Below are 25,461 nucleotides of genomic sequence, written 5' to 3' on the forward strand. Positions count from 1 at the left end.
CTTCCTTATTGTGTACGCTCGTCCGGGCACAGTATCCTAACTGAGGCTTGGAGGAGGGTCATAGGGGGAGGAGCCAGTACACACCACCTAGTGGTCAAACTTTTACATTTTGTGCCCTGTCTCCTGCGGAGCCGCTATTCCCCATGGTCCTGACGGAGTCCCAGCATCCACTACGGACTACGAGAAATAGATTTATCGGTAAGTAAAATCTTATTTTTAGTAATAAATATACTTTACGAGGATAAGGTTCCTTGTCTATTTCTATTTCTCCATTCATATACATACTGTAAATAAATTTCGGAAAGAAAAAGTCCATCTGTCTGCATCATATCAGGATTGCCCTATTTATCGAAAGGAACACATAATTTTATTTTAATTAAGGAAGAAAAAGAAACCTTTGAAAACTTCATGCTCACTTACTGATGAGTAGATATTATACACATTTGGCCTGATTCTGAGTTGGGAGCAGGCTTGCCTACCCCCCCGCATTCAGTGGGAGGCTCCTGGTTTTTTGATTGAGCCTCCCGCTGCCCTGCAAACCTTGCCAATCTTCCCGGTTTTCACAGGTCCCTCCTGAAAATGTGAACTGCGCATGCGCCCCTCACATAGGCCCCACCTCTCCCACGGTCCAGGATCCTCCTCCTCCTCCCCTCAGAGACCGGAAAACATTTGTTTTCCTGATACAGCAGCTGCATCATCCAGAATAAAAAACAAAAACAGAAGTGGGTGCTAGTGTATTGGTTGTGAGCCACTCCATATTACAATTGCAAGTACTTAGCATGGACGGCCGCTTCAACTCTGAGGAGCTGAACCTCAGAGCATTGTAAATGTTCTCAGAAGGAACAGCCCCTCTCCAGAGGCTGAGAAACGCTTCAAGCACCGCTGTATTCTGATGTCTGCAGATTGATTCACAATGGCAGTGACTACAAGCTCCCGTCAGTACACTGTATCTCTGTCAGCTTCGGCACCGCTCTTTATGTTCAAGGCCAACCGGCGCCCACACGAGGAGGACGTACCGTTCCTGTCAATCTCGGTCTCCGCTCCGTACGTGCTGGGACAGCCGGCGCCAGCAACAGGAGGACGCACCACTCCCATCAGCTCCAGTCCCCACTATATGTACCAGTGACATGCAGTGAGGTCAATGGCTGGGGAGGCACTGGCTAGTATCAGAGCCAGATTTACGCACACATGATTCGTGTGGGCATTGGGGGTAATTCAGACCTGATCGTAGCAGCAAATTTGTTAGCAGTTGGGCAAAACCATGGGGGTAATTCTGAGTTGATCGCAGCAGAAACTTTGTTAGCAGTTGGGCAAAACCATGTGCACTGCAGGGGAGGCAGATATAACATGTGCAGAGAGAGTTAGATTTGGGTGGGGTGTATTCAAACTGAAATCTAAATTGCAGTGTAAAAATAAAGCAGCCAGTATTTACCCTGCACAGAAATGAAATAACCCACCCAAATCTAACTCTCTCTGCAAATGTTATATATGCCCCCCCCCTGCAGTGCACATGGTTTTGCCCAATTGCTAACAAACTTGCTGCTGCGATCAACTCAGAATTAGGCCCCATGTGCACTGCAGACGGCCATGTGTAATGTGTGCAGAGAGAGTTAAATTTGGGTGGGATGTGTTCAAACTGAAACCTAAACTGCAGTGTAAAAATAAAGCAGGCAGTATTTACCCTGCACAGAAACAAAATAACCCACCCAAATCTAACTCTGCAAATGTTATATCTGCCCCACCTGCAGTGCACATGGTTTTGCCCAACTGCTAACAATTTTGCTGCTACGATCAGGTCTGAATTACCTCTATTATGCAGAGGTGCAGCAATATACTTTGTTATATATATATATAAAACAATCTTACGTCCTAGAGGATGCTGGGGTCTCTGTAAGGACCATGGGGAATAGACGGGCTCCGCAGGAGACACTGGCACTAAGAAGAACTTTAGATATGGGTGTGCACTGTCTCCTCCCTCTATGCCCCTCCTCCAGACCTCAGTTTGATACTGTGCCCAGAGGAGACTGGATGCATTACAGGAAGCTCTCCTGAGTTTCCTGAAAGAAAGTAATTTTGTTAGGTTTTTTTATTTTCAGTGAGCCTGCTGGCAACAGACTCCCTGCATCGAGGGACTGAGGGGAGAGAAGCAGTCCTACTTAACTGCTAGGCTCTGCTTCCTAGGCTACTGGACACCATTAGCTCCAGAGGGAGTCTGAACGCAGGTCTCTCCTAGCTGTTCGTCCCGGAGCCGCGCGCCGTCCTCCTCACAGAGCCGGAAGATAGAAGCCGGGTGAGCATGAGAAGAAAGAAGACTTCAGAGGCGGCAGAAGACTTCGGATCTTCACTGAGGTAACGCGCAGCGGTAACACTGCGCGCCATTGCTCCCGCACAACACACACACGGCAGGCACTGTAAGGGTGCAGGGCGCAGGTGGGGCGCCCTGGGCAGCAATTAAACCTCTGGTCTGGCAAAATCAGTGCATATATGGGCTCTACATTATATATAAGGGATCCCCCGCCAGTTTTTGAAATAAATCGAGCGGGACTGAAGCCCGCCGCTGAGTGGGCGGAGCTTGATCCTCAGCACTCACCAGCGCCATTTTCTCCACATCACACCGCTGAGAAGCTGGCTCCCCGGACTCTCCCCTGCTGAACACGGTGACAGAGGGTTTGAAAGAAGGGGGAGCACATAATTTGGCGCAGGGTTACATATATATATATATATATATATATATATATATATATATATATATATATATATATATATATTTATTAAAAGCGCTATCTGGGTAATTTTTTTTCCTGGGCCATTGGCGCTGGGTGTGTGCTGGCATACTCTCTCTCTGTCTCTCCAAAGGGCCTTGTGGGGGAACGGTCTCCAGATAGAGAATTCCCTGAGTGTGTGGTGTGTCGGTACGCGTGTGTCGAGCACGTCTGAAGCGGAAGGCTCTTCTAGGGAGGAGGTGGAGCAAATGAGTGTGGTGTCTCTGTCAGCAACGCCGACACCTGACTAGTTGGATATGTGGAATGTTTTAAATGCAAATGTGAATTTATTGCACAAAAGGTTGGACAAAGCTGAGTCCAGGGAGTGTACAGGGAGTCAAACCCTGCCTTTCACTATGTCGCAGGGACCTTCTGGGTCTCAAAAGCGCCCACTATCCCAAATAGTAGACACTGATACCGACACGGATTCTGACTCCAGTGTCGACTACGATGATGCAAAGTTGCAGCCAAAATTGGAGAAAAGTATTCATTATATGATCATTGCAATAAAAGAGGTGTTGCATATCACAGATGACCCCTCTGTCCCTGACACGAGGGTGCGCATGTATAAGGAAAAGAAACCGGAGGTAACCTTTCCCCCATCTCACGAGCTGAACGAATTATTGGAAAAGGCTTGGGAATCTCCAGACAAAAAGCTGCAGATTCCCAAAAGGATTCTTATGGCGTATCCGTTCCCGGCTAAGGACAGGATACGGTGGGAATCCTCCCCGAGGGTGGATAAAGCGTTGACTCGCTTATCCAAAAAGGTAGCGCTGCCATCTCAAGATACGGCAACCCTCAAGGATCCTGCTGATCGCAGGCAGGAGACTACCTTGAAGTCTATTTACACACATACTGGTACCTTACTCAGACCGGCGATAGCGTCGGCTTGGGTTTGTAGCGCTGTAGCAGCATGGACAGATACATTATCTGCTGATATAGATACGCTGGATAAGGAAACCATTTTATTGACCCTGGGTCATATTAAAGATGCTGTCCTGTATATGAGAGATGCTCAGAGAGACATTGGCCTACTGGGTTCCAGAGCCAACGCTATGGCGATTTCGGCTAGACGAGCCCTATGGACCCGACAATGGACGGGCGATGCCGACTCGAAGAGGCATATGGAGGTTTTACCTTACAAGGGTGAGGAATTGTTTGGGGAAGGTCTCACAGACCTTGTTTCCATGGCTACGGCAGGTAAATCAACTTTTTTGCCTTATGTTTCCTCGCAGCCTAAGAAAACACCACATTATCAGATGCAGTCCTTTCGGTCGCATAAACCCAAGAGATTGCGGGGACCTTCCTTTCTTGCAAGAGGTAAGGGCAAGGGGAAAAAGCTGCCAACCACAGCTAGTTCCCAGGAGCAGAAGTCCTCCCCGGCCTCTACAAAATCCACCGCATGACGCTGAGGCTCCGCTGAGGGAGTCCGCCCCAGTGGGGGCACGTCTTCGACTTTTCAGCCACGTCTGGGTTCACTCACAGGTGGATCCCTGGGCAATAGAAATGGTTTCCCAGGGTTACAAGCTGGAATTCGAAGAGGTGCCTCCTCGCCGGTTTTTCAAATCGGCCCTACCGGCTTCTTCCCCAGAGAGGGAGATAGTGTTAAATGCAATTCAAAACTTGTGTCTTCAGCAAGTGGTGGTCAAAGTCCCCCTGCTGCAGCAGGGGATGGGGTATTACTCAACCCTGTTTGTAGTCCCGAAACCGGACGGAAGGGGGGGATTATATGGTGTCCCTGGACATAAAGGATGCATACCTTCATATCCCCATATATCCGCCTCATCAGGCGTTCCTGAGGTTTGCTGTACAGGATTGTCATTACCAATTTCAGACGTTGCCGTTTGGGCTTTCCACGGCCCCGAGAATTTTCACAAAGGTAATGGCGGAAATGACGGTGCTCCTGCGCAAGCAGGGTGTCACAATTATCCCGTACTTGGACGATCTCCTAATAAAAGCGAGATCGAGAGAACAGTTACTGAACAGCGTATCCCTCTCCCTGAGGGTGTTGCAACAGCACGGCTGGATTCTCAATATCCCGAAGTCACAGTTAGTTCCAGCGACTCGTTTGCCTTTCTTAGGCATGGTTCTGGATACAGACCAGAAAAGGGTTTATCTTCCGACGGAAAAGGCCCAAGAACTCGTGTCTTTGGTCAAGGACCTATTGAAGCCAAAGAGGGTGTCGGTGCATCACTGCACTTGAGTTCTGGGAAAGATGGTGGCGACTTACGAGGCCATTCCATTCGGCAGGTTCCATGCGAGAACTTTTCAATGGGACCTTATGGACAAGTGGTCCGGGTCTCATCTACAGATTCATCAGATGATCACCCTGTCCCCCAAGGCCAGGGTATCTCTCCTGTGGTGGCTGCAGAGTGCTCACCTTCTGGAGGGTCGCAGGTTCGGCATTCAGGACTGGGTTCTGGTAACCACGGACGCGAGCCTCCGGGGTTGGGGAGCAGTCACACAGGGAGAAACTTCCAGGGTCTCTGGTCAAGCCAGGAGGCTTGTCTTCACATCAACGTACTGGAGTTGAGGGCAATATACAACGGCCTTCGTCAAGCGGAGTCTTTCCTTCGCGACCCACCGGTTCTGATTCAGTCAGACAACATCACCGCAGTGGCTCATGTAAACCGCCAAGGCGGAACAAAGAGCAGAGTGGCAATGGCAGAAGCCACCAGGATTCTTCGCTGGGCGGAAAATCATGTAAGCGCTCAGACAGCAGTCTTCATTCTGGGAGTGGACAACTGGGAAGCAGACTTCCTCAGCAGACACGATCTCTACATCCAGGAGAGTGGGGACTTCATCAGGAAGTCTTCGCAGAGATTGCAAGTCAGTGGTCGACGTGCGGTTTTTTTTTTTTTAAATCATTTTTTAAAATTTTTCCATACTTGACGATCCACGTGGACTACGATTGGAACGGTAACCTGTGCCTAGCGAAGCGGCAAAGGAGCAAGGCACCTTGCCCGAAGCATAGCGTGCCATGCGAGGGGACACGGTGCACTAATTGGGGTTCCCCATCACTTTATGAAGAAAACAACACCAAATAAAGTCCAAAAACTCATGTCGACCTTTTCACATGTCGACCTAGTGCATGTCGACCTAATGCCCATGTCTACCTTCAGTGGTCAACCTAATTACTGTCGACCTAAGTTGAGTCGACCTAATGACCCGTACCCATGCTGGCCATGCTCTCTGGCTCCTTAAATATCCTAACACAGGGGTCAGGGAACTTTTTACCTTTTTACCTCAAAATATATTTAGTTACGGCGACGTTACCCCCTTGATTTGAAAGGAAGGAAATCCTATATTATTGTGCATATATACTGGTTATCACTGTTTATGTGGCATTTCTGAGATACTGTTTCTGAGATACTGTGTGTGTGTGTGTGTGTGTATGTGTGTGTATATATATATATATATATATATATATATATATATATATATATATATATATATATATATATATATATATATATATACACACTGCTCAAAAAAATAAAGGGAACACTTAAACAACACAATGTAACTCCAAGTCAATCACACTTCTGTGGAATCAAACTGTCCACTTAGGAAGCAACACTGATTGACAATTTCACATGCTGTTGTGCAAATGGAATAGACAACAGGTGGAAATTATAGGCAATTAGCAAGACACCCCCAATAAAGGAGTTGTTCTGCAGGTGGTGACCACAGACCACTTCTCAGCTCCTATGCTTTCTGGCTGATGTTTTGGTCACTTTTGAAAGCTGGCGGTGCTTTCACTCTAGTGGTAGCATGAGTCTACAACCCACACAAGTGGCTCAGATAGCGCAGCTCATCCAGGATGGCACATCAATGCTAGCTGTGGCAAGAAGGTTTGCTGTGTCTGTCAGCGTAGTGTCCAGAGCATGGAGGCGCTACCAGGAGACAGGCCAGTACATCAGGAGATGTGGAGGAGGCCGTAGGAGGGCAACAACCCAGCAGCAGGACCGCTACCCCCGCCTTTGTACAAGGAGGAACAGGAGGAGCACTTCCAGAGCCCTGCAAAATGACCTCCAGCCAGCCACAAATGTGCATGTGTCTACTCAAACGATCAGAAACAGACTCCATGAGGGTGGTATGAGGGCCCGACGTCCACAGGTGGGGGTTGTGCTTGCAGCCCAACACTGTGCAGGACGTTTGGCATTTGCCAGAGAACACCAAGATTGGCAAATTCGCCACTGGCGCCCTGTGCTCTTCACAGATGAAAGCAGGTTCTCACTGAGCACATGTGACAGACGTGACAGAGTCTGGAGACGTCAAGGAGAACGTTCTGCTGACTGCAACATCCTCCAGCATGACTGGTTTGGCAGTGGGTCAGTAATGGTGTGGGGGTGGCATTTCTTTGGGGGGCCGCACAGCCCTCCATGTGCTTGCCAGAGGTAGCCTGACTGCCATTAGGTACCGAGATGAGATCCTCAGACCCCTTGTGAGACCATATGCTGGTGCGGTTAGCCCTGGGTTCCTCCTAATGCAAGACAATGCTAGACCTCATGTGGCTGGAGTGTGTGAGCAGTTCCTGCAAGACGAAGGCATTGATGCTATGGACTGGCCCGCCCGTTCCTCAGACCTGAATCCAATTGAGCACAAACAAAAGGGAGAAAGAAGAAGGCTCTTGTGTGGGCGCACTCATTAATGGTAGTTAAATAACTAGAATGAATAACACTAGGTTGATTAGTCAGCAGATAAAACAAAATTTATTTGGAAATATTAAGAATATAATTGCCCCTGGTTGAGGAGATGTGAATGATCCCAGATAAAAATGTTCTGGTCCTGCCTCAGGAAATGAGATGGAGAGGGGTAGAGACACTGCAAGTCATAAACCCTTTCTCACCCGGCCAGTACAGATGATCTGTGTTAATGAGATCAATTAAGTCAATTGATTTTAGATTCTGTCATAATCCTAATGAAGGAATAACAGCTATTATGGCAATGAGTAATAATAGAAACAAATCAAAGGATATACCAGGGTAAAGAAAGAAAAGGATAGGAACAAATGGTGATGCTGCTGTTGGAGTCACATACCACACATCATATGCAATGATTGATGTTCTACAACACTGAGTATTCCCTGTGAGTCTCCACCTCAGGTACTAACTCAGCCCACACTGTTTCGCTTCCAAGATCGGACGAGATCGGGCATTAGCAGTGTGGTTTGATAGTAGAAGGATTTGGTCAGACGTCCAATGAGAGTGCACCTATATAGGGGGGGATAATTAGCTGGGTCTTATAGATACAGTGTGGATCTGCTTTTTGTGTTAGGCAGGAGACATCAAGTCCCACACCGGTGGTATTGTGTCCCTGGATCACAAATGAGAGTCCACGAAAAAGGAAGATATATAGATTTATGAAAAAAACGAAGATATATTGGGCACATCTGGGACATCATGTCTCGCTCCATCCACCAACACCACAGACTGTCCAGGAGTTGGCGGATGCTTTAGTCCAGGTCTGGGAGAAGATCCCACCTCATCAGGAACATGCCCAGGCGTTGTATGGAGGTCATACAGGCACGTGGAAGCCACACACACTACTGAGCCTCATTTTGATTTGTTTTAAGGACATTACATCAAAGTTGCATCAGCCTGTAGTGTGTTTTTCCACTGTGATTTTGAGTGTGCCTCCAAATCCAGACCTCCATGGGTTAATAAATTTGATTTCCATTGATAATTTTTGTGTGATTTTGTTGTCAGCACATTCAACTATGTAAGAACAAAGTATTTAATAATAATAGGATGTGTTGTTTAAGTGTTCCCTTTATTTTTTTTGAGCAGTGTGTGTGTATGTATATATATATATATATATATATATATAACTTGTGGTGGGTCCGGCACTCCAATAACTGAAGAGAATGTGTCCTGTTGCCTTCACTGTCCAAATGGATAAATACAATCAAGCGATGTGCGGCACTCAGGTATTGAAATAAATAGTCACCACTATCTGTCCGTCTTCAACGTTTCAATTTTTACTCAAAAAATTGTCATCAGGAAGCATGTACATACAAAAACTACTCACCTTATATCCCCCACCATTGTGCTCGTGTGATGCGCCCGTCCGGCGGAATCCGTCCGGCGCCTGTAGCGCTGAATGATGACGTCATCGCGTATAGCGTGATGCACGTCCAAGTGCGCCCATCACCATGGTAACCCGGTGACACTCTCCTGTATACATATAAACAAAGTGATGTGCTGCTGGCAGTGTGAAAAGTGCAGACATCTGGTCCAACAACAGTAGCTTAAGTAAAATAAACTATGGAAGCAATGTATGAGAAGGGGATCATGGTATCCGTCATATATAAATAATGCATTACAGCACCTATAATGCAGGGAAATAGTAAGCTAGCTCTGCCCGGATACATGTAGTATTTCTGTGATATTCCCAGATATTAGGTACATTATATATAAAGCTGACAGTAAATAAAGGAATATCCTCCTGCAGTCTATATGCTGTGTAAATGCTCCTTGTGGGCTATAAGCTGAAATGATGGTGAGAAAAATATAGTTATAATTGGCTGAGAATCAGAATAAGCATAACGAAATAGCTAATAAATTAGAAAATGCAGGTGGGGCCACTACTCAATGGTGGAAAAACCATAAAGTCAGATCAACAAAATCAAGTAATCAAAAAAATCAAAAAAATAGGAAAAATATTCAAAAAAATATATATAATGAATTTTCAAAAAAGTTTTTTCAGAAAAAACATGCTAATGATACAGCTTCATTTAGTCCTCTTGGTGTGATCACATCCATCTTTCTGATCCATCTGATCTCACATCTGAGTAAGGCCTTGTGCCTGTCCCCGCCTCTGGTTCTCATAGGTATATGATCGATCATTCGATACCTTAAACTAGCTAAGGAATGTTTCATGGTGGCAAAATGGCGTGCCACTGGTTGATCACTGGTTCCTTTGGTTAAGGCCAATCTAATAGCTGATCTATGTGCCGTCATTCTTTCCTTGAACTTCCTCATTGTTTTACCAATATAGCTTAAGCCGCAGGGGCAAATTATTTGGTAAATCACGTATGTCGATTCACACGTTAAATGATGTTGAATGCGGATTTTATAGCCAAGGTGTGGATGGCAAAAGGTGTCCCCAGTAATGAGGTACTGGCACGTCGTGCAGGAACAGCGGAAGCAGCCCATCTTGCGTGTTGGTAAAAAGGTGTTGCTGGGCGGTTTCATTTTCTCAGATATGTCCGTTTTAACCAAGATGTCTCTTAGGTTTTTAGAGCGCTGATAACACGGCATAATGTCAGTATCTTGCATGTTAAGTTTTTTGTCTGTTTGAATAAGGTTCCAATATTTTTTAGTTGCTTTATCTGTCTCTTGTGATGCGATGTTGAATACACTCTTCCAAGGGAATTTAGATCTTGATGTATCTGTGGTTTTCTTCTGTAGGAGTTGACTTCTTTCCATTGATAACACCTTAGATTTAGTAATGCTGAGGGTTTTGGGATCATAGCCTCTCAAAATAAAACGGTTGATCAGTTCGTCTATTTGGGCAGCTGCTGTAGAAACATCTGTATTTATTCTGAGGATCCTAATCATTTGTGAGTAAGGCAAGCCTCGTTTTAGCCCTTTAGGGTGACAACTCGTGTTATGAAGGAATGTATTACGGTCTGTTGGTTTTGTAAAGACAGTAGTATTGATAGATGAGTTAATAATGGATATCTTGACATCCAAAAAATCAATGGTGTTCTGATCCATTTTATAAATGAGTTTCACGGGGCTACTGGATGCATTATGTGAGTCCAGCCTGCTCTGAAGTAGCTCTGGTGGTCCTCTCCAGATGATTAAGAGGTCATCAATAAATCTTTTATACAGAATGATGTTTGATGAAAAATTTTCATTTGAAAAAAATAAGTCTTGTTCCACGTCGAACATATATATGTTCGCGTATGTAGGGGCCACAGCTGATCCCATGGCACAGCCTCTGTTTTGGAGAAAAAATTTATTATCAAACAGAAAGAAGTTTCTGGTTAATACCAGTTCCAATAGATGTATCAAGCTGTCCACCTGGGTCGGATCCATACTCATCATATTGGAGAATACCTTCCTTGTGGATTTCAAGCCCTCATCGTGAGGGATTACCGTATACAGGCTAGACACGTCTGCTGTCACCAGCCATGCATCCAAGGGTAATTGACCTAACTTATTTAACTCATTAAGAAGGTCTGTGGTATCCATCAACGCATGTGGATGTTGTTGGACGTAAGGTTGCAACAAGGAGTCTAATAGCACTGAAGTGGGTTGAAGCAGTGAACCCCGGGCCGAAATGATCGGTCTTCCTGGAGGGGGATTTAACCCCTTGTGAATTTTTGGAACCGTATATAAAATAGGTACCACAGGGTGTTCTGGGAGTAGCAGTGCTGAGACTTCTTCAGTGATGATGCCAGAGTCCTTGGCCCTTAGTAAGGCTTCCTTAAGGTCTTTGGTGAACATCACTGTAGGATTGCCGCTTAATTTGCTGTATACTCCAGGTTCCTCTAATTGGCGGTAGATTTCACTCCGATAGTCAGTAATGTCCTGAAGGACTATTGCACCGCCCTTGTCTGCCGGGCGTATAATAAGTTGAGTATTATTCGCCAAATTTTTAAGGGCAGCCTGTTCTGGTTTGGTCAGATTATGTTTGTAGGACTTGTTCAGTGCCGACAAATGTTCAGTTTCCTGGTCCAGTAATCGTATATAGGTCTTAATGCTTGCGTTGTTTGATAAGGGATCAAAGGTGGACGGCTGTTTGAATTGTAATAGTTTTTCCGGTATTGTGCTAGAAGTTGTACTTGGATTGTCTGTGAAGAATTCTTTGTATTTTAATTTACGATGAAGTTGGTTTTTAGACACCTGCCATAGTAGATCATCAAAAGGAGCTGACGGTATGAAGGATAGTCCCTTGGATAAGACACTCTGTTCACTGGATGATAATTCATAGTGTGATAAATTTATGATTACTTCCGCTTGTTTTTTGCGGGTTGCTTCTTTGTACCCGTGCTGCCGCTTGTACTGGCCCCCTCGGCGAGTTGTTTTCCTTTGCCTATTGCTGCCGTACGTGTGGTGACCCCTAAAGGGATGGTACCCTTGCGTCTTCTAGATGGTTGTTCTTGGTCACTATTGGTGCTGTGACCCTCATTTGAAGTCTCCGTGTCGAGGTCTGTCCTTGGGTATTGGCGACGCCTAAAGAATGGTTTTCTCCTGTTTTCTTGGGGGTTATTGCCAGATAGCCACCTGTACACCTGGTGGTTTTCATAATCCTGGTCCACCTTGTCAAATTTGGCCTTTTTGAACTTAATTAAGTCCCGCTTGTATATTGCTAGTTGGTTCTCCAATTGGACTAGCCAATCGTTTTCTGTGTCCAATGTCAGGGTGGGTAGATGTATGGTTTCAAACTTGTTGATTTTCTCCTTTGTTTTATCTACCTCTAATTTGGCCTGCTCAATAATCAATAGCATCAGGTCTGCTGAGCATTTGTTGAGTATTGAAACCCATTTGCGGCAAAATGCAGGATTAAATCTGCCAATAGTTGGACAATTTCGCACTCTGAGACCCCTAGGGATCTTCTTTGCTCTGAAGTAATCGCTTAGTGTTATAGCATGATATGTAAAGTCTATCTCTTTCTTTTTCATGCGGAGTAAATCTCTATAAACACTCTCAGGGGTTAATGCCTCAGCTTGAGTCAATAATTTCTCTGTGTGCAAAATTGCCTCAGTATCTGTTTCTGAGTAGCTGAAATATTCCTGTAAGGGAATCAATGCCGGATTAAACAACTCCTCCTCCTCCTCTTGTTGTGGAGTATCCATAATGTAATGGAGAGATAAGCGTGCTCCCGGGGTGTTATATCACCAGGTGTTGGTGAAATGTATAAAAACAAATTATTGCGTGGGCACAATAATACACAATGATTTCCTGGATCCAGGTGGTTTAACTGGAATATTAAACACCGTTGGTTGCCATGACCTGCTATAGTTCCCGTGGTGTGGAAATGTAGCTGATATAACTTGTGGTGGGTCCGGCACTCCAATAACTGAAGAGAATGTGTCCTGTTGCCTTCACTGTCCAAATGGATAAATACAATCAAGCGATGTGCGGCACTCAGGTATTGAAATAAATAGTCACCACTATCTGTCCGTCTTCAACGTTTCAATTTTTACTCAAAAAATTGTCATCAGGAAGCATGTACATACAAAAACTACTCACCTTATATCCCCCACCATTGTGCTCGTGTGAAAATTCATTATATATATTTTTTTGAATATTTTTCCTATTTTTTTGATTACTTGATTTTGTTGATCTGACTTTATGGTTTTTCCACCATTGAGTAGTGGCCCCACCTGCATTTTCTAATTTATTAGCTATTTCGTTATGCTTATTCTGATTCTCAGCCAATTATAACTATATTTTTCTCACCATCATTTCAGCTTATAGCCCACAAGGAGCATTTACACAGCATATAGACTGCAGGAGGATATTCCTTTATTTACTGTCAGCTTTATATATAATGTACCTAATATCTGGGAATATCACAGAAATACTACATGTATCCGGGCAGAGCTAGCTTACTATTTCCCTGCATTATAGGTGCTGTAATGCATTATTTATATATGACGGATACCATGATCCCCTTCTCATACATTGCTTCCATAGTTTATTTTACTTAAGCTACTGTTGTTGGACCAGATGTCTGCACTTTTCACACTGCCAGCAGCACATCACTTTGTTTATATGTATACAGGAGAGTGTCACCGGGTTACCATGGTGATGGGCGCACTTGGACGTGCATCACGCTATACGCGATGACGTCATCATTCAGCGCTACAGGCGCCGGACGGATTCCGCCGGACGGGCGCATCACACGAGCACAATGGTGGGGGATATAAGGTGAGTAGTTTTTGTATGTACATGCTTCCTGATGACAATTTTTTGAGTAAAAATTGAAACGTTGAAGACGGACAGATAGTGGTGACTATTTATTTCAATACCTGAGTGCCGCACATCGCTTGATTATATATATATATATATATATATATATATATATTTATATATTTTTTGGCAATTATTTTTTTGGCAGTTAATGGGTTAATTAACATTTTCTCCCCAGAAACCAGAATGAATGTAAGAAAGATGGATAAGAGGGGGGAGGGGGGGGGGGGGGAGCACACTACTTTTAGGAGACAGATGATCACATCCTCACCTCAGTAATGTCAGTTGGAATTTCCCACTGTTAGGTGGGCCACTGTCTGATCCTGCGGAACTCCGTCAGCGGTCAGCCACAGAACACTTCAAGTTCTGTGTCTTGGTTGGCGGGCCGCGGGCGGGAATACAGGACAACGCAGGGCGGGCGGGCATGAGGGAGTGCGGTGTGACGTCAGCACGTCACAACGTGGCCAGGAACACAGCACAGGGCAACCAATAGCACAGCGCAGGGCGGGCAGGAGGGAGTGCGGTGTGACATCAGCACGTCACATCGTGAGCCGGACGGGGCTGTGTATCGGCAGCGCGACCGTCCATTACCCCCAGGAATTTAATTTTTACCCCTGTTCCCTGACCACTGTCCTAACATGTACAGAATTTGGATCCAAAAGCATTACTTACGTAATTTCCTAGTGTAAAATAATAATGTTACCACTATAAAAATATTAAACCACCAACAAATTGCAAAAGTGTATTAGGGTGCTGCGGGGCCTTCAGGCACACCACATCTACACAAAAGATCAATCACGTACCACTATAAAGCTCTCCTGTTCGCCGGCCACACTGGCTGGGCTCACGGGTAGCGCCTTACTTCCACGTTAAAGCTGGTCATATCTGGTATTCAGATCAAGTATGTAGTCAAAACAGGAGTGTGCAGCTTCTGCATTAGATAAGAGATGCAGAGCGTTAGTTCCAGCAGCCTACACAATATTACAATGGGACCAATGTTTAGGCACCATACTGTTGGCAATCATAAATACAAGAAAATTATACCAGGAGGTAATGCTCAAGTATAGTACAGACTGTGAAGTTCGATTATTTTACAAGGAAAAACAATACAGTATCAGACTGTGGTTCGGGCCGCTAAACGTAAGCAAATAACTGCTAAGATATGTATACACGCTGAGTATGCGCACAATGCAGCGACACGTGCGGCTGAATACACCTTATCCCCAAACAAGAATGGAATGCGACACCAGTAGTTAAATGTAATGTTGTGGTCCAACGTAGCAACAGTATTTACTCAAAAGATACAGATAAAAGATACAACAATATTACAGAGAAGAGCCAGAGGCGTATCTAGGGTGGGGCGAGTGGGGCACGTGCCCTGGGCGCCTTGGCAGGCCCATGAGAGGGGGGCGCCGCCGGCATCCAGGGCATCATGCCCCACTCGCCCCCGTCAACCCTAAATGTGAGGGGAGGAGAGCGCAGCGTCTCTCCCTCCCCTCACCGCCGCTGCCAGCAGCGCTGCTGTGTCCGTTCTCCGGCGTTAGCCAATCAGATCTTGCGGACCGGCTCCTGATTGGCTGCCGGTCCGCGAGCTCTGAATAGCTAGCGAACCGGCGCCAGACAGCCGCCGGAGACCTGGAGCAGCGAGGGGAAGGAGAGGCGCTGCGCTCTCCTCCCCTCACATAGCAACAAGAAGCCACCGACTGGTAAGTGACGGGGGGGTCCGGCGGCACCGGGGGGGGGGGGGGGTCCGGCGGCACAGTGGGGCATGTATCTGGCACCAAGTGGGGCCTGGCACTGTGGGGCATGTATCTGGCACTGTGGGGCAATGTATCAGGCACTGTGGGGCATGTAACTGCCACTGTGGATCAATGTATCTGGCACTGTGGGGCATGTAACTGGCATCAAATGGGGCATGTAACTGGCACTGAGTGGGGCCTGGCACTGAGGGGCATGTAACTGGCACTGAGGGGCATGTAACTGGCACTGAGGGGCATGTAACTGGCACTGAGGGGCATGTAACTGGCACTGAGGGGCATGTATCTGGCACTGTGGGGCATGTATCTGGCACTGTGGGGCAATGTATCTGGCACTGTGGGGCAATGTATCTGGCACTGTGGGGCAATGTATCTGGCACTGTGGGGCATGTATCTGGCACTGAGTGGGGCATGTATCTGGCACTGAGTGGGGCATGTATCTGGCACTGAGTGGGGCAATGTAACTGGCACTGTGGGGCAATGTAACTGGCACTGTGGGGCAATGTAACTGGCACTGTGGGCCATTTTCAGTGGCCACACCCCTTCTGGAGCGTGACCACACCCCTTCGGGTGTGTGGCCACGCCCATTTTTCACCGCGCGCGCACATGCTTCTTTTTGTATGTTTTTTTTTGGGGGGGGGGGGGGGGGGGGGCGGGCGCCATTTTCCATCTTGCCCTGGGCTCCGAAAACCCTAGTTACGCCTCTGAGAAGAGCTACAACCAATAGTACATACGTTTGTTCGCGAGCGCTCCCGGATCCAGGACTCAGTCAGTCTTAGCAAGATGACCTTCAGAGAATAGACCGAGCCTGGCCAGGAGGACTCTTTTATACAATGTGTCTAAATGCAGTACAATGGGAAATGTAAGCTTTTCTTTCATAGGTCAAAGGGCAGGTCATTTACAGTACATGAGGGGTCATAGGTTGGTTTGAATGAACGGGCGATGCTTGGTCCAGGTGTACTTGCAGGTGTTCGCCACTGGGTTCCCGCCGAATATCCTGAGTACAGTATCATAACAGTTTGCTAATATTATATTTCTGCGTATATCTACATGCAGAAACATGCGATCAACTGTAAATAGCAACCGGAATGTAGATCACAAAATACTGCACATCTGTATACCAAACACTAAGTCCTAACCTTGCTCCATCCCCTCACATCCTGTAACCCTGAATAACTCTGTTGTTCTATCTTTTAAGTGTATGTAAGTTGCTGGCAAAGTGTGTGGAGACTATGGGGGTCATTCTGACCCGTTCGCTCGCTGCGTTTTAACGCAGCAGAGCGAACGGGTCCCTGCTGCGCATATACCGGTGCCGTAGTGCGCCGGCGCATACCAGACGGCCGTAGCAGGGATGCGATCACCTCTGCCTGATTGACAGGCAGAGGCGAACGCTGGGCGGGAGGGGGCGGAACGGTGTCGTTTAGCAGCCGTTTTGTGGGTTTGGTCCGGCCAACGCAGGTGTGGCTGGACCGAACGGAGGGCGGGCCGCAGCGGCAGCGTGACGTCACATGCAGCCGCTGCGGTCCGGGGAGCGAGGAGTAGCTCCCGGCCAGCACGCTAAAGCTGCGCTGGTCGGGAGCTACTCTTGAAGTGCAAAGGCATCGCCGCTGTGCGATGACTTTGCACTTCTGCGAGGGGAGCCGGACTGACATGCGGGGCGGACTAGCCCTGTGCTGGGCGCCCCGCCCCCCCCGCATGTCAGGGAAGATGATAGTAGCTGTGCTACATTTAGCACAGCTACGATCAACTCGGAATGACCCCCTATGTGTAAATTATGCACTATGGTGGTCATTCCGAGTTGATCGCTCGTTATTTTTTTTTTCGCAACGGAGCGATTAGTCGCTAATGCGCATGCGCAATGTCCGCAGTGCGACTGCTCCAAGTAAATTTGCTATTAAGTTAGGTATTTTACTCACGACATTACGAGGTTTTTTCTTCGTTCTGGTGATCGGAGTGTGATTGACAGGAAGTGGGTGTTATTGGGCAGAAACTGGCCGTTTTATGGGTGTGTGCGAAAAAACGCTGCCGTTTCTGGGGAAAACGCGGGAGTGTCTGAAGAAACGGGGGAGTGTCTGGGTGAACGCTGGGTGTGTTTGTGACGTCAAACCAGGAACGAAACTGACTGAACTGATTGCAGTGGCAGAGTAAGTCTCGAGCTACTCAGAAACTGCTAAGAACTGTCTATTCGCAATTTTGAGAATCTTTCGTTCGCAATTTTGCTAAGCTAAGATTCACTCCCAGTAGGCGGCGGCTTAGCATGTGCAATGCTGCTAAAAGCAGCTTGCGAGCGAACAACTCGGAATGAGGGCCTATGTGAATAAAGTATATAATATGTCTTTGTGGCTTTTCTGTGTTTATTCGAATGCTACTGTATATACTCATACCATGCGCCAATAAGCAAGGCTTGTGAACCAGTGTACGTAGCGTGCGTGTATGTGTACGCACGGCGACCACGTGCATGCACAGAGGCCACTCTGTTTGGTGTTTGCATGTGGTGTGTATGTAATATTTTTGACTTCGACAAGACCATAATAGAAATAAATAAACAAATAGAAAAGTAAATGGAAGGGTACCTTTATTCATTTGAGCCCTAGGGAGCAGGTAACTGCCTCAGCAAAAAAAATGGACAGGTCCCTTGTCCCTGCTGTGCACCTAGGCTTCAGTCTAGTGAACCTTATGGATAATATGGCCCTGACACTGCACGCAACAGTGTGTAGAGGATGAGCACCTATTTGTAACTTTTGACTGCTAGGCAGAGCTCCGCCTTACACAGTAACTGGGGTTCTGCAGACCTAAAACGTGGATAATCTGCGTCCTGTATTGAATCAACACAGGATGCAGCGGGATGCAGTTAAAATACCAGCTGTTGGGATCCCGGCGTTCAGGAGACCGAAACAGGATCCCGACAGCCAGTGAAATACTGCCTGATGGAATCCTGACATCCGCAGGGTATTCCCACTCGGTTGGTGGGTCCAGACCACCAACCGAGTGGGAATATAACCTGTGGTGAGCAAAGCAAACCACTGTGCACGAAGCGCGGCGAGTGCATGGAGTCCGCGAGGGGACTCTCTGCCGGGATTCTGACAGACTGGATGCTGCTGTCGTTATACTGACAGCTGTCATCTTGTCATGTTGCCTTCAATTTTTGGATGATCCTGTACTAGGTATTGTACCTTGTGTGTGCACTAGTACAGTGAAAAAGAGTGGTGCATTCCCGGAGAGTAGGCAAGTATGCTTTGCGCCAATGCCCTATTTCTATGGGTACACCTTTTAGTTAATGCCTCCGATTTGGCAGGTTTCCCCCATGTGATGGGAGTAGCAGAAGTGGGTTAAGGAGTGGGCTGTCCTTAAAATAAACTTTCTATAAAACTTTGTGTCCAAATGTATTTATTATATTCTGCAGCGTTTTTCTGAGAGATTTTGGCCATTCACATCAGTCCCTGCCCTAGTTGACCTTACAATCTATATTCCCTACCACATGTACACACACTTGGGATATTTTTGTCCCTTATCAATTAACCTACCAGTATACATTTTTGGAGTGTCAGAGGAAGCCTACACAAAAATAGGGAGAATATACAAATTCCACACAGGCCCGTCACTGGTATATTTATAAAGGGTGCAGTGTGTGCAATGCACACAGGCCCCTGAGTTTCGGAGGGCCCACACCTCACACGTTGCACCCATTTCTTGAATACTTACCCCTCCGGAGTCTCACGCCGACGGCAGCAGCCCTGCAGAAATCATAGGAAAAATAATGCAGCAGCTGCCATTGAGTTTTGCACATGCACAGTACAGAGCCATTTTCTCAGATATACGCATTCGAGTTTGAGCCCTCTAGTGCGGAGACTCTACAGCACCGCCAGCAAAGAGGAGGGTGCCCCGGATGCAGGAGCCTGCACACTGCCTTTCTCCTCTCTTAAAATGCTTCTGAGGACCATGGTGGGCATTAAAAGACCTCAGTGCTGTTAGGCAGTGATGCTAACCATTACACCATCCATGCTGCACACATTGACATTGATCCAGACGCTAGTCATCTTCTATCTGGCAAAACTATTTACAGATAGTCTGTAATTTACATCAGGGATTCAAACTTTCAATGCAAATCCTATTCTTATAGGAGGTTTCAGCAGTCACTTTCTGTTTAAGCCACTTGATAAAAGGTGAGTTAATATAGACAATTTTGACAATTTGTATTTCCTGTCATAAAATATGATAGAACGGTCGGCACAGGTGCCAGTACCCTGCTCCAAGATAATACTAGTGATGTGCACCGGAAATTTTTCGGGTTTTGTGTTTTGGTTTTGGATTCGGTTCCGCGGCTGTGTTTTGGATTCGGACGCGTTTTGGCAAAACCTCCCTGAAATTTTTTTTGTCGGATTCGGGTGTGTTTTGGATTCGGGTGTTTTTTTACAAAAAACCCTCAAAAACAGCTTAAATCCATAGAATTTGGGGGTCATTTTGATCCCATAGTATTATTAACCTCAATAACCATCATTTACACTAATTTTCAGTCTATTCTGAACACCTCACACCTCACAATATTATTTTTAGTCCTAAAATTTGCACCGAGGTCGCTGGATGACTAAGCTAAGCGACCCAAGTGGCCGACACAAACACCTGGCCCATCTAGGAGTGGCACTGCAGTGTCAGGCAGGATGGCACTTCAAAAAAATAGTCCCGAAACAGCACATGATGCAAAGAAAAAAAGAGGCGCAATGAGGTAGCTGTGTGACTAAGCTAAGCGACCCAAGTGGCCGACACAAACACCTGGCCCATCTAGGAGTGGCACTGCAGTGTCAGACAGGATGGCAGATTTAAAAAATAGTCCCCAAACAGCACATGATGCAAAGAAAAAAAGAGGTGCACCAAGGTCGCTGGATGGCTAAGCTAAGCGACCCAAGTGGCCGACACAAACACCTGACCCATCTAGGAGTGGCACTGCAGTTTTCTAGCGAGAGGATGAGTGCTTCCATCCTCATGTTAATCTGAACCACTAGCCATGAACATAGGCCAGGGCCTCAGCCGTTCCTTGCCACTCCGTGTCGTAAGTGGCATATTGGCAAGTTTACGCTTCTCCTCAGACGCTTTTAATTTTGATTTTTGGGTCATTTTACTGAACTTTTGTTTTTTGGACTTTACATGCTCTCTACTATGACATTGGGCATCGGCCTTGGCAGACGACGTTAATGGCATTTCATTGTCTCGGCCATGACTAGTGGCAGCAGCTTCCTTTTTTTAATGTGTGGAATTATATGCCAGTATCCGTAGCAATGGCCTACTACTATATATGCTGCGCACAACTGAAATGCACCACAGGTATGGATGGATAGTATACTTGACGACACAGAGATAGGTAGAGCAGTGGCCTTCTGTACCGTACTGCTATATACTATATACTGGTGGTCAGCAAACTGTGCAAAACTGAAATGCACCACAGGTATGGATGGATAGTATACTTGACGACACAGAGGTAGGTAGAGCAGTGGCTTACTGTACCGTACTGCTATATACTATATACTGGTGGTCCGCAAACTGTGCAAAACTGAAATGCACCATAGGTATGGATGGATAGTATACTTGACACAGAGGTAGGTAGAGCAGTGGCCTTCTGTACCGTACTGCTATATATTATATACTGGTGGTCAGCAAACTGTGCAAAACTGAAATACACCACAGGTATGGATGGATAGTATACTTCACGACACAGAGGTAGGTAGAGCAGTGGCCTTCTGTACCGTACTGCTATATATTATATACTGGTGGTCAGCAAAATTATGCACTGTACTCCTACTATATACTACAATGCAGCACAGATATGGAGCGTTTTTCAGGCAGAGAACGTATAATACTGGTGGTCACTGGTCAGCAAAACTCTGCACTGGACTCCTCCTATATAATACTGCTGGTCCCCAGTCCCCACAATAAAGCAGTGTGAGCACAGATATATGCATCACACTGAGCACAGATATGGAGCGTTTTTCAGGCAGAGAACGTATAATACTGGTGGTCACTGGTCAGCAAAACTCTGCACTGGACTCCTCCTATATAATACTGCTGGTCCCCAGTCCCCACAATAAAGCAGTGTGAGCACAGATATATGCAGCACACTGAGCACAGATATGGAGCGTTTTTCAGGCAGAGAACGTATAATACTGGTGGTCACTGGTCAGCAAAATTCTGCACTGTACTCCTCCTATATAATACTGGTGGTCCCCAGTCCCCACAATAAAGCAGTGTGAGCACAGATATATGCAGCACACTGAGCACAGATATGGAGCGTTTTTCAGGCAGAGAACGTATAATACTGGTGGTCACTGGTCAGCAAAACTCTGCACTGTACTCCTCCTATATAATACTGGTGGTCCCCAGTCCCCACAATAAAGGAGTGTGAGCACAGATATATGCAGCACACTGAGCACAGATATGGAGCGTTTTTCAGGCAGAGAACGTATAATACTGGCGGTCACTGGTCAGCAAAACTCTGCACTGTACTCCTCCTATATAATACTGGTGGTCCCCAGTCCCCACAATAAAGCAGTGTGAGCACAGATATATGCAGCACACTGAGCACAGATATGGAGCGTTTTTCAGGCAGAGAACGTATAATACTGGCGGTAACTGGTCAGCAAAACTCTGCACTGTACTCCTCCTATATAATACTGCTAGTCCCCAGTCCCCACAATAAAGCAGTGAGCACAGATATTTGCAGCCACCTGAATAAAACTGAGAGGACGCCAGCCACGTCCTCTCACTATCATTTCCAATGCACGAGTGAAAAATGGCGGCGACGTGCGGCTCCTTATATAGAATACGAATCTCGCGAGAATCTGACCGCGGGATGATGACGTTCGGGCGCGCTTGGGTTAACCGAGCAAGGCAGGAAGGTTCGAATCTGCCTCGGACCCGTGTAAAAAGGGTGAAGTTCGGGGGTTTTGGATTCAGAGGATCCGAACCCGCTCATCACTAGATAATACTGACATAAAAAGTGCTATTTCCCACAGGAAAGTCAATGAGATGGCATAGGGTTGCTGGTAGTGGAAACGCTATCTGAGGCGCCGTTCCAGAATATCCCATAAATGCTAATTTGGGTTCCATGTCTGGATACTGAAAAGGCCATGATATACAGATACATCACACTATTGGGCAGCCACAACAGTTTTCATGATGGGGACAATTGTCATTCTGGAAGACACACCTTAAGTCAACAAATAATTCTGCAATGTGTGGTGTTGATGTGTGATCATCATTGACCTTGTTTTCTAATGGAATGACTGCACCCAAACTATACAAGGAAAATGCTCCACAACATAGCAGAACCACCAGAACTCTTCACTAGTTCTGTGGAGATCTTTAGTGTTCTGTCAGTTTGCCATTTTTTATCTCCTTCCACTGCTCAGTAGCCTATTGCCTTCCCTCACTGAACTCAGAAATCTACTTTGCCAGGTGAGATTAGTGGTTCCTGTCCGGTATCCAGAATACAATATCCTGCTCTGCAAAGTTTTCATCAGACTGTTTGATGAAACTAGCTGCTTGCGCCACAGTTTAAAACTACCATCTATGGCTATCATGTCAATGGCATAATTGATATGCCATTGTTCATCTATTTTGCCTTGTCATTTAAATGAATACATGGATATCACAATCCTGGAATGTGAGCTTCTGCCCACCATTTCCCTTTGCTAATGATATTTTTCCCATTGCTGACATCACATTAGACTCCATGCATGGCAAATACTGTATTAGTTAGTTGAGCTGTCTTGGTATCTGAAGCTCCTGCCTAATGCACACCAACAATTGCCCTTCCTACAGAATTACCAAGGTGAATTTTCAATAATGCTAGGCAAGTCAAACATTTATAGAAATGTTCCTGCCAATGCTGGGCTGTTATTTTCATAATGAACACATGAGCAGTATATTGGAAGCCCTTGATTTCACATCCAGTAGTTGGCGTTCCTCATTTACCGAGGTATTTACCTTTTTATATATCCACTATTTGTGCTACATATTTTTATGAGAGATATATTGTACTTTAAAGAAATTAATTAAGCAAAAATCCAGATTACTCTACCATGTAAATACATACACATTTTATTTATTGGTTATGTGTTTACAACAGAGTTTACACTGCTTGCATAGAATTGCATCTACTGTAAAAGCCCTAATGTAGAAAGAAACTAGGGGGGCAGCCTCTGTAGTGGTGATTAGTTCCTAGTGATTGTAGGTTATGCTAAGAAAGTGGCCCCCATGTATGTGACATATGGTTTAAAGCTGTACAGTCAAGGGTGTATTGTTTAATTTTTGCTACTGAAAATACGTTTTCGGATACTGAGAATATGATATAGACTGAGATTGGTTTCTTATCTTGACTGATAACCCTCTGACCTTTCTTTACAGACAGAAGGCAGCAAACTTCAAAAGGACCTCAGGACGTACCTGTCTTCTGTAAAAGGTAATGTGTCTGCCTGTTTATACAGAAGTTCTAACATATGCGGAATTACTGTATACAGTTAGGTCCATATAGATATATATATTTGGACAATTGTCCTACTTTTGGCTCAGTAAGCCACCACAATGGATTTGAAATTAAACAATGAAGATGCAATTGAATTCAAGTGCAGATCTTTAGTTTTAATTCAAGGGGTTGAACAAAAATATTGTCTGAAATGTTTAGGAATTGCAACCATTTTTATACACAGTCTCCTGTTTTCAAGGGCTCAAATGTAGGGCCGTAACTACGTGTGTGTGGAAAGTGCCACTGCACATAGCGCTGCAGGATTGGGAGTGCTGTTGGCAGCACTTATCAGTTATCTGCTTTAATGGGTTCAGCATGATTTACCAGTGGACTGGATGCCGGTGGTTAGAATACATCCCATTCATCAGAATCCCGACAGCGCCCACTAAAGTCTACTAACCCTCCTCTGCCCCCTAACCCTAACCCTGCCTTGTGGGTGCCTAAACCTAAAACTAACCCACTCGGGTGGTACCTAACCCGAACCTTCCCTTCCCCGCTGTCTAAACTTAACCCTCCCCACTTGATCCCTAACCCCCCTTCTCCTGCCTAAACCTACCCACTGCATGTGGCATTGCAGTTAGACACTCTATTCATTGAGCTATCTGCCCTAAATATTTGACATTTTCAAGTACTTAAGTTATTAATGAGTTGGATGTAACTGTCAACATTTTAAAAAGTAATTAGCAGCTCTTCCAACACATCTAATGTCGTTTTTTTTATTGGTGTGTCGCCAATAGCCCTAATCCCCAGCTTTCGTTTCTGTTTAGTTATATTGGGTTATACTTCTGTGCAGGGTAAATACTAGCTGAATGTAATACTGTACTGTATGTTTGGGAAGTGTAAATTTACAGCTTTATTTAAAGAGAAATTTATGAATTAGGTTCTAATTAGTTTAGAAAACTTATTATGTTTTGAAACTGTGTGTGTGTGTGTGTGTGTGTATGTATATATATATATATATATATATATATACACACACACACACACACACACACACACACACACACACTTATTGATCTTGATGCAAAGAAAAAAATAAGGGGCAAGCTAAGCTCACCGCTATATACTTTTGATGTTTAGATTGGGTCCTCTGTTCCTGCTTCTGTTTGGTGTCCTTCAGATAAGATAGGAAACAATGTCAGGCAAGGGCCATGGAAGGTATGGTGGCAGAATGATACAGCCATTTCTATTACAACTTCAATGTCAGACATCTAGATGGTACAGTACTCTACGTCCTCTCTTTTGGCAACATTGCGTCTGCTGTAGGTGGGAATACTGCGCAGAATGGGCCCCAGGATGTTCTCCAGCCTTAGGAGTGCTGCCCGATTGTCACTGGCACTGGGCTCATTTCTTCCTCTTTCTGATGATGGTCCAGCTCTATCTTTTTCCGATGATGATACAGCACTTTCTTTTCCCGATGATGGTGCCATTCTTCATGATGATGAGCCAGCTGTTCCTCTTCCAGATTATGGTCCAGCTGTTCTTCTTCCTGATGA

At 45.7% G+C, this 25,461-nt stretch overlaps 1 protein-coding gene across 6 annotated transcripts in view; it reads left to right on the forward strand.

Moving 5' to 3' along the window:
• BIN1 (bridging integrator 1) overlaps positions 1 to 25,461 on the forward strand; it is a 249,497-nt gene that overhangs the window by 140,562 nt on the left and 83,474 nt on the right. For all 6 annotated transcript variants that reach the window (XM_063933973.1, XM_063933974.1, XM_063933977.1 and 3 more), the window contains exon 3: positions 23,848 to 23,902. In XM_063933973.1, the coding sequence (XP_063790043.1) occupies positions 23,848 to 23,902 (55 nt within the window). The remainder of the gene's footprint in view (positions 1 to 23,847; positions 23,903 to 25,461) is intronic.

Source organism: Pseudophryne corroboree, chromosome 7 (genome assembly GCF_028390025.1).
Source record: "Pseudophryne corroboree isolate aPseCor3 chromosome 7, aPseCor3.hap2, whole genome shotgun sequence".
Lineage (NCBI taxonomy): Eukaryota > Metazoa > Chordata > Amphibia > Anura > Myobatrachidae > Pseudophryne > Pseudophryne corroboree.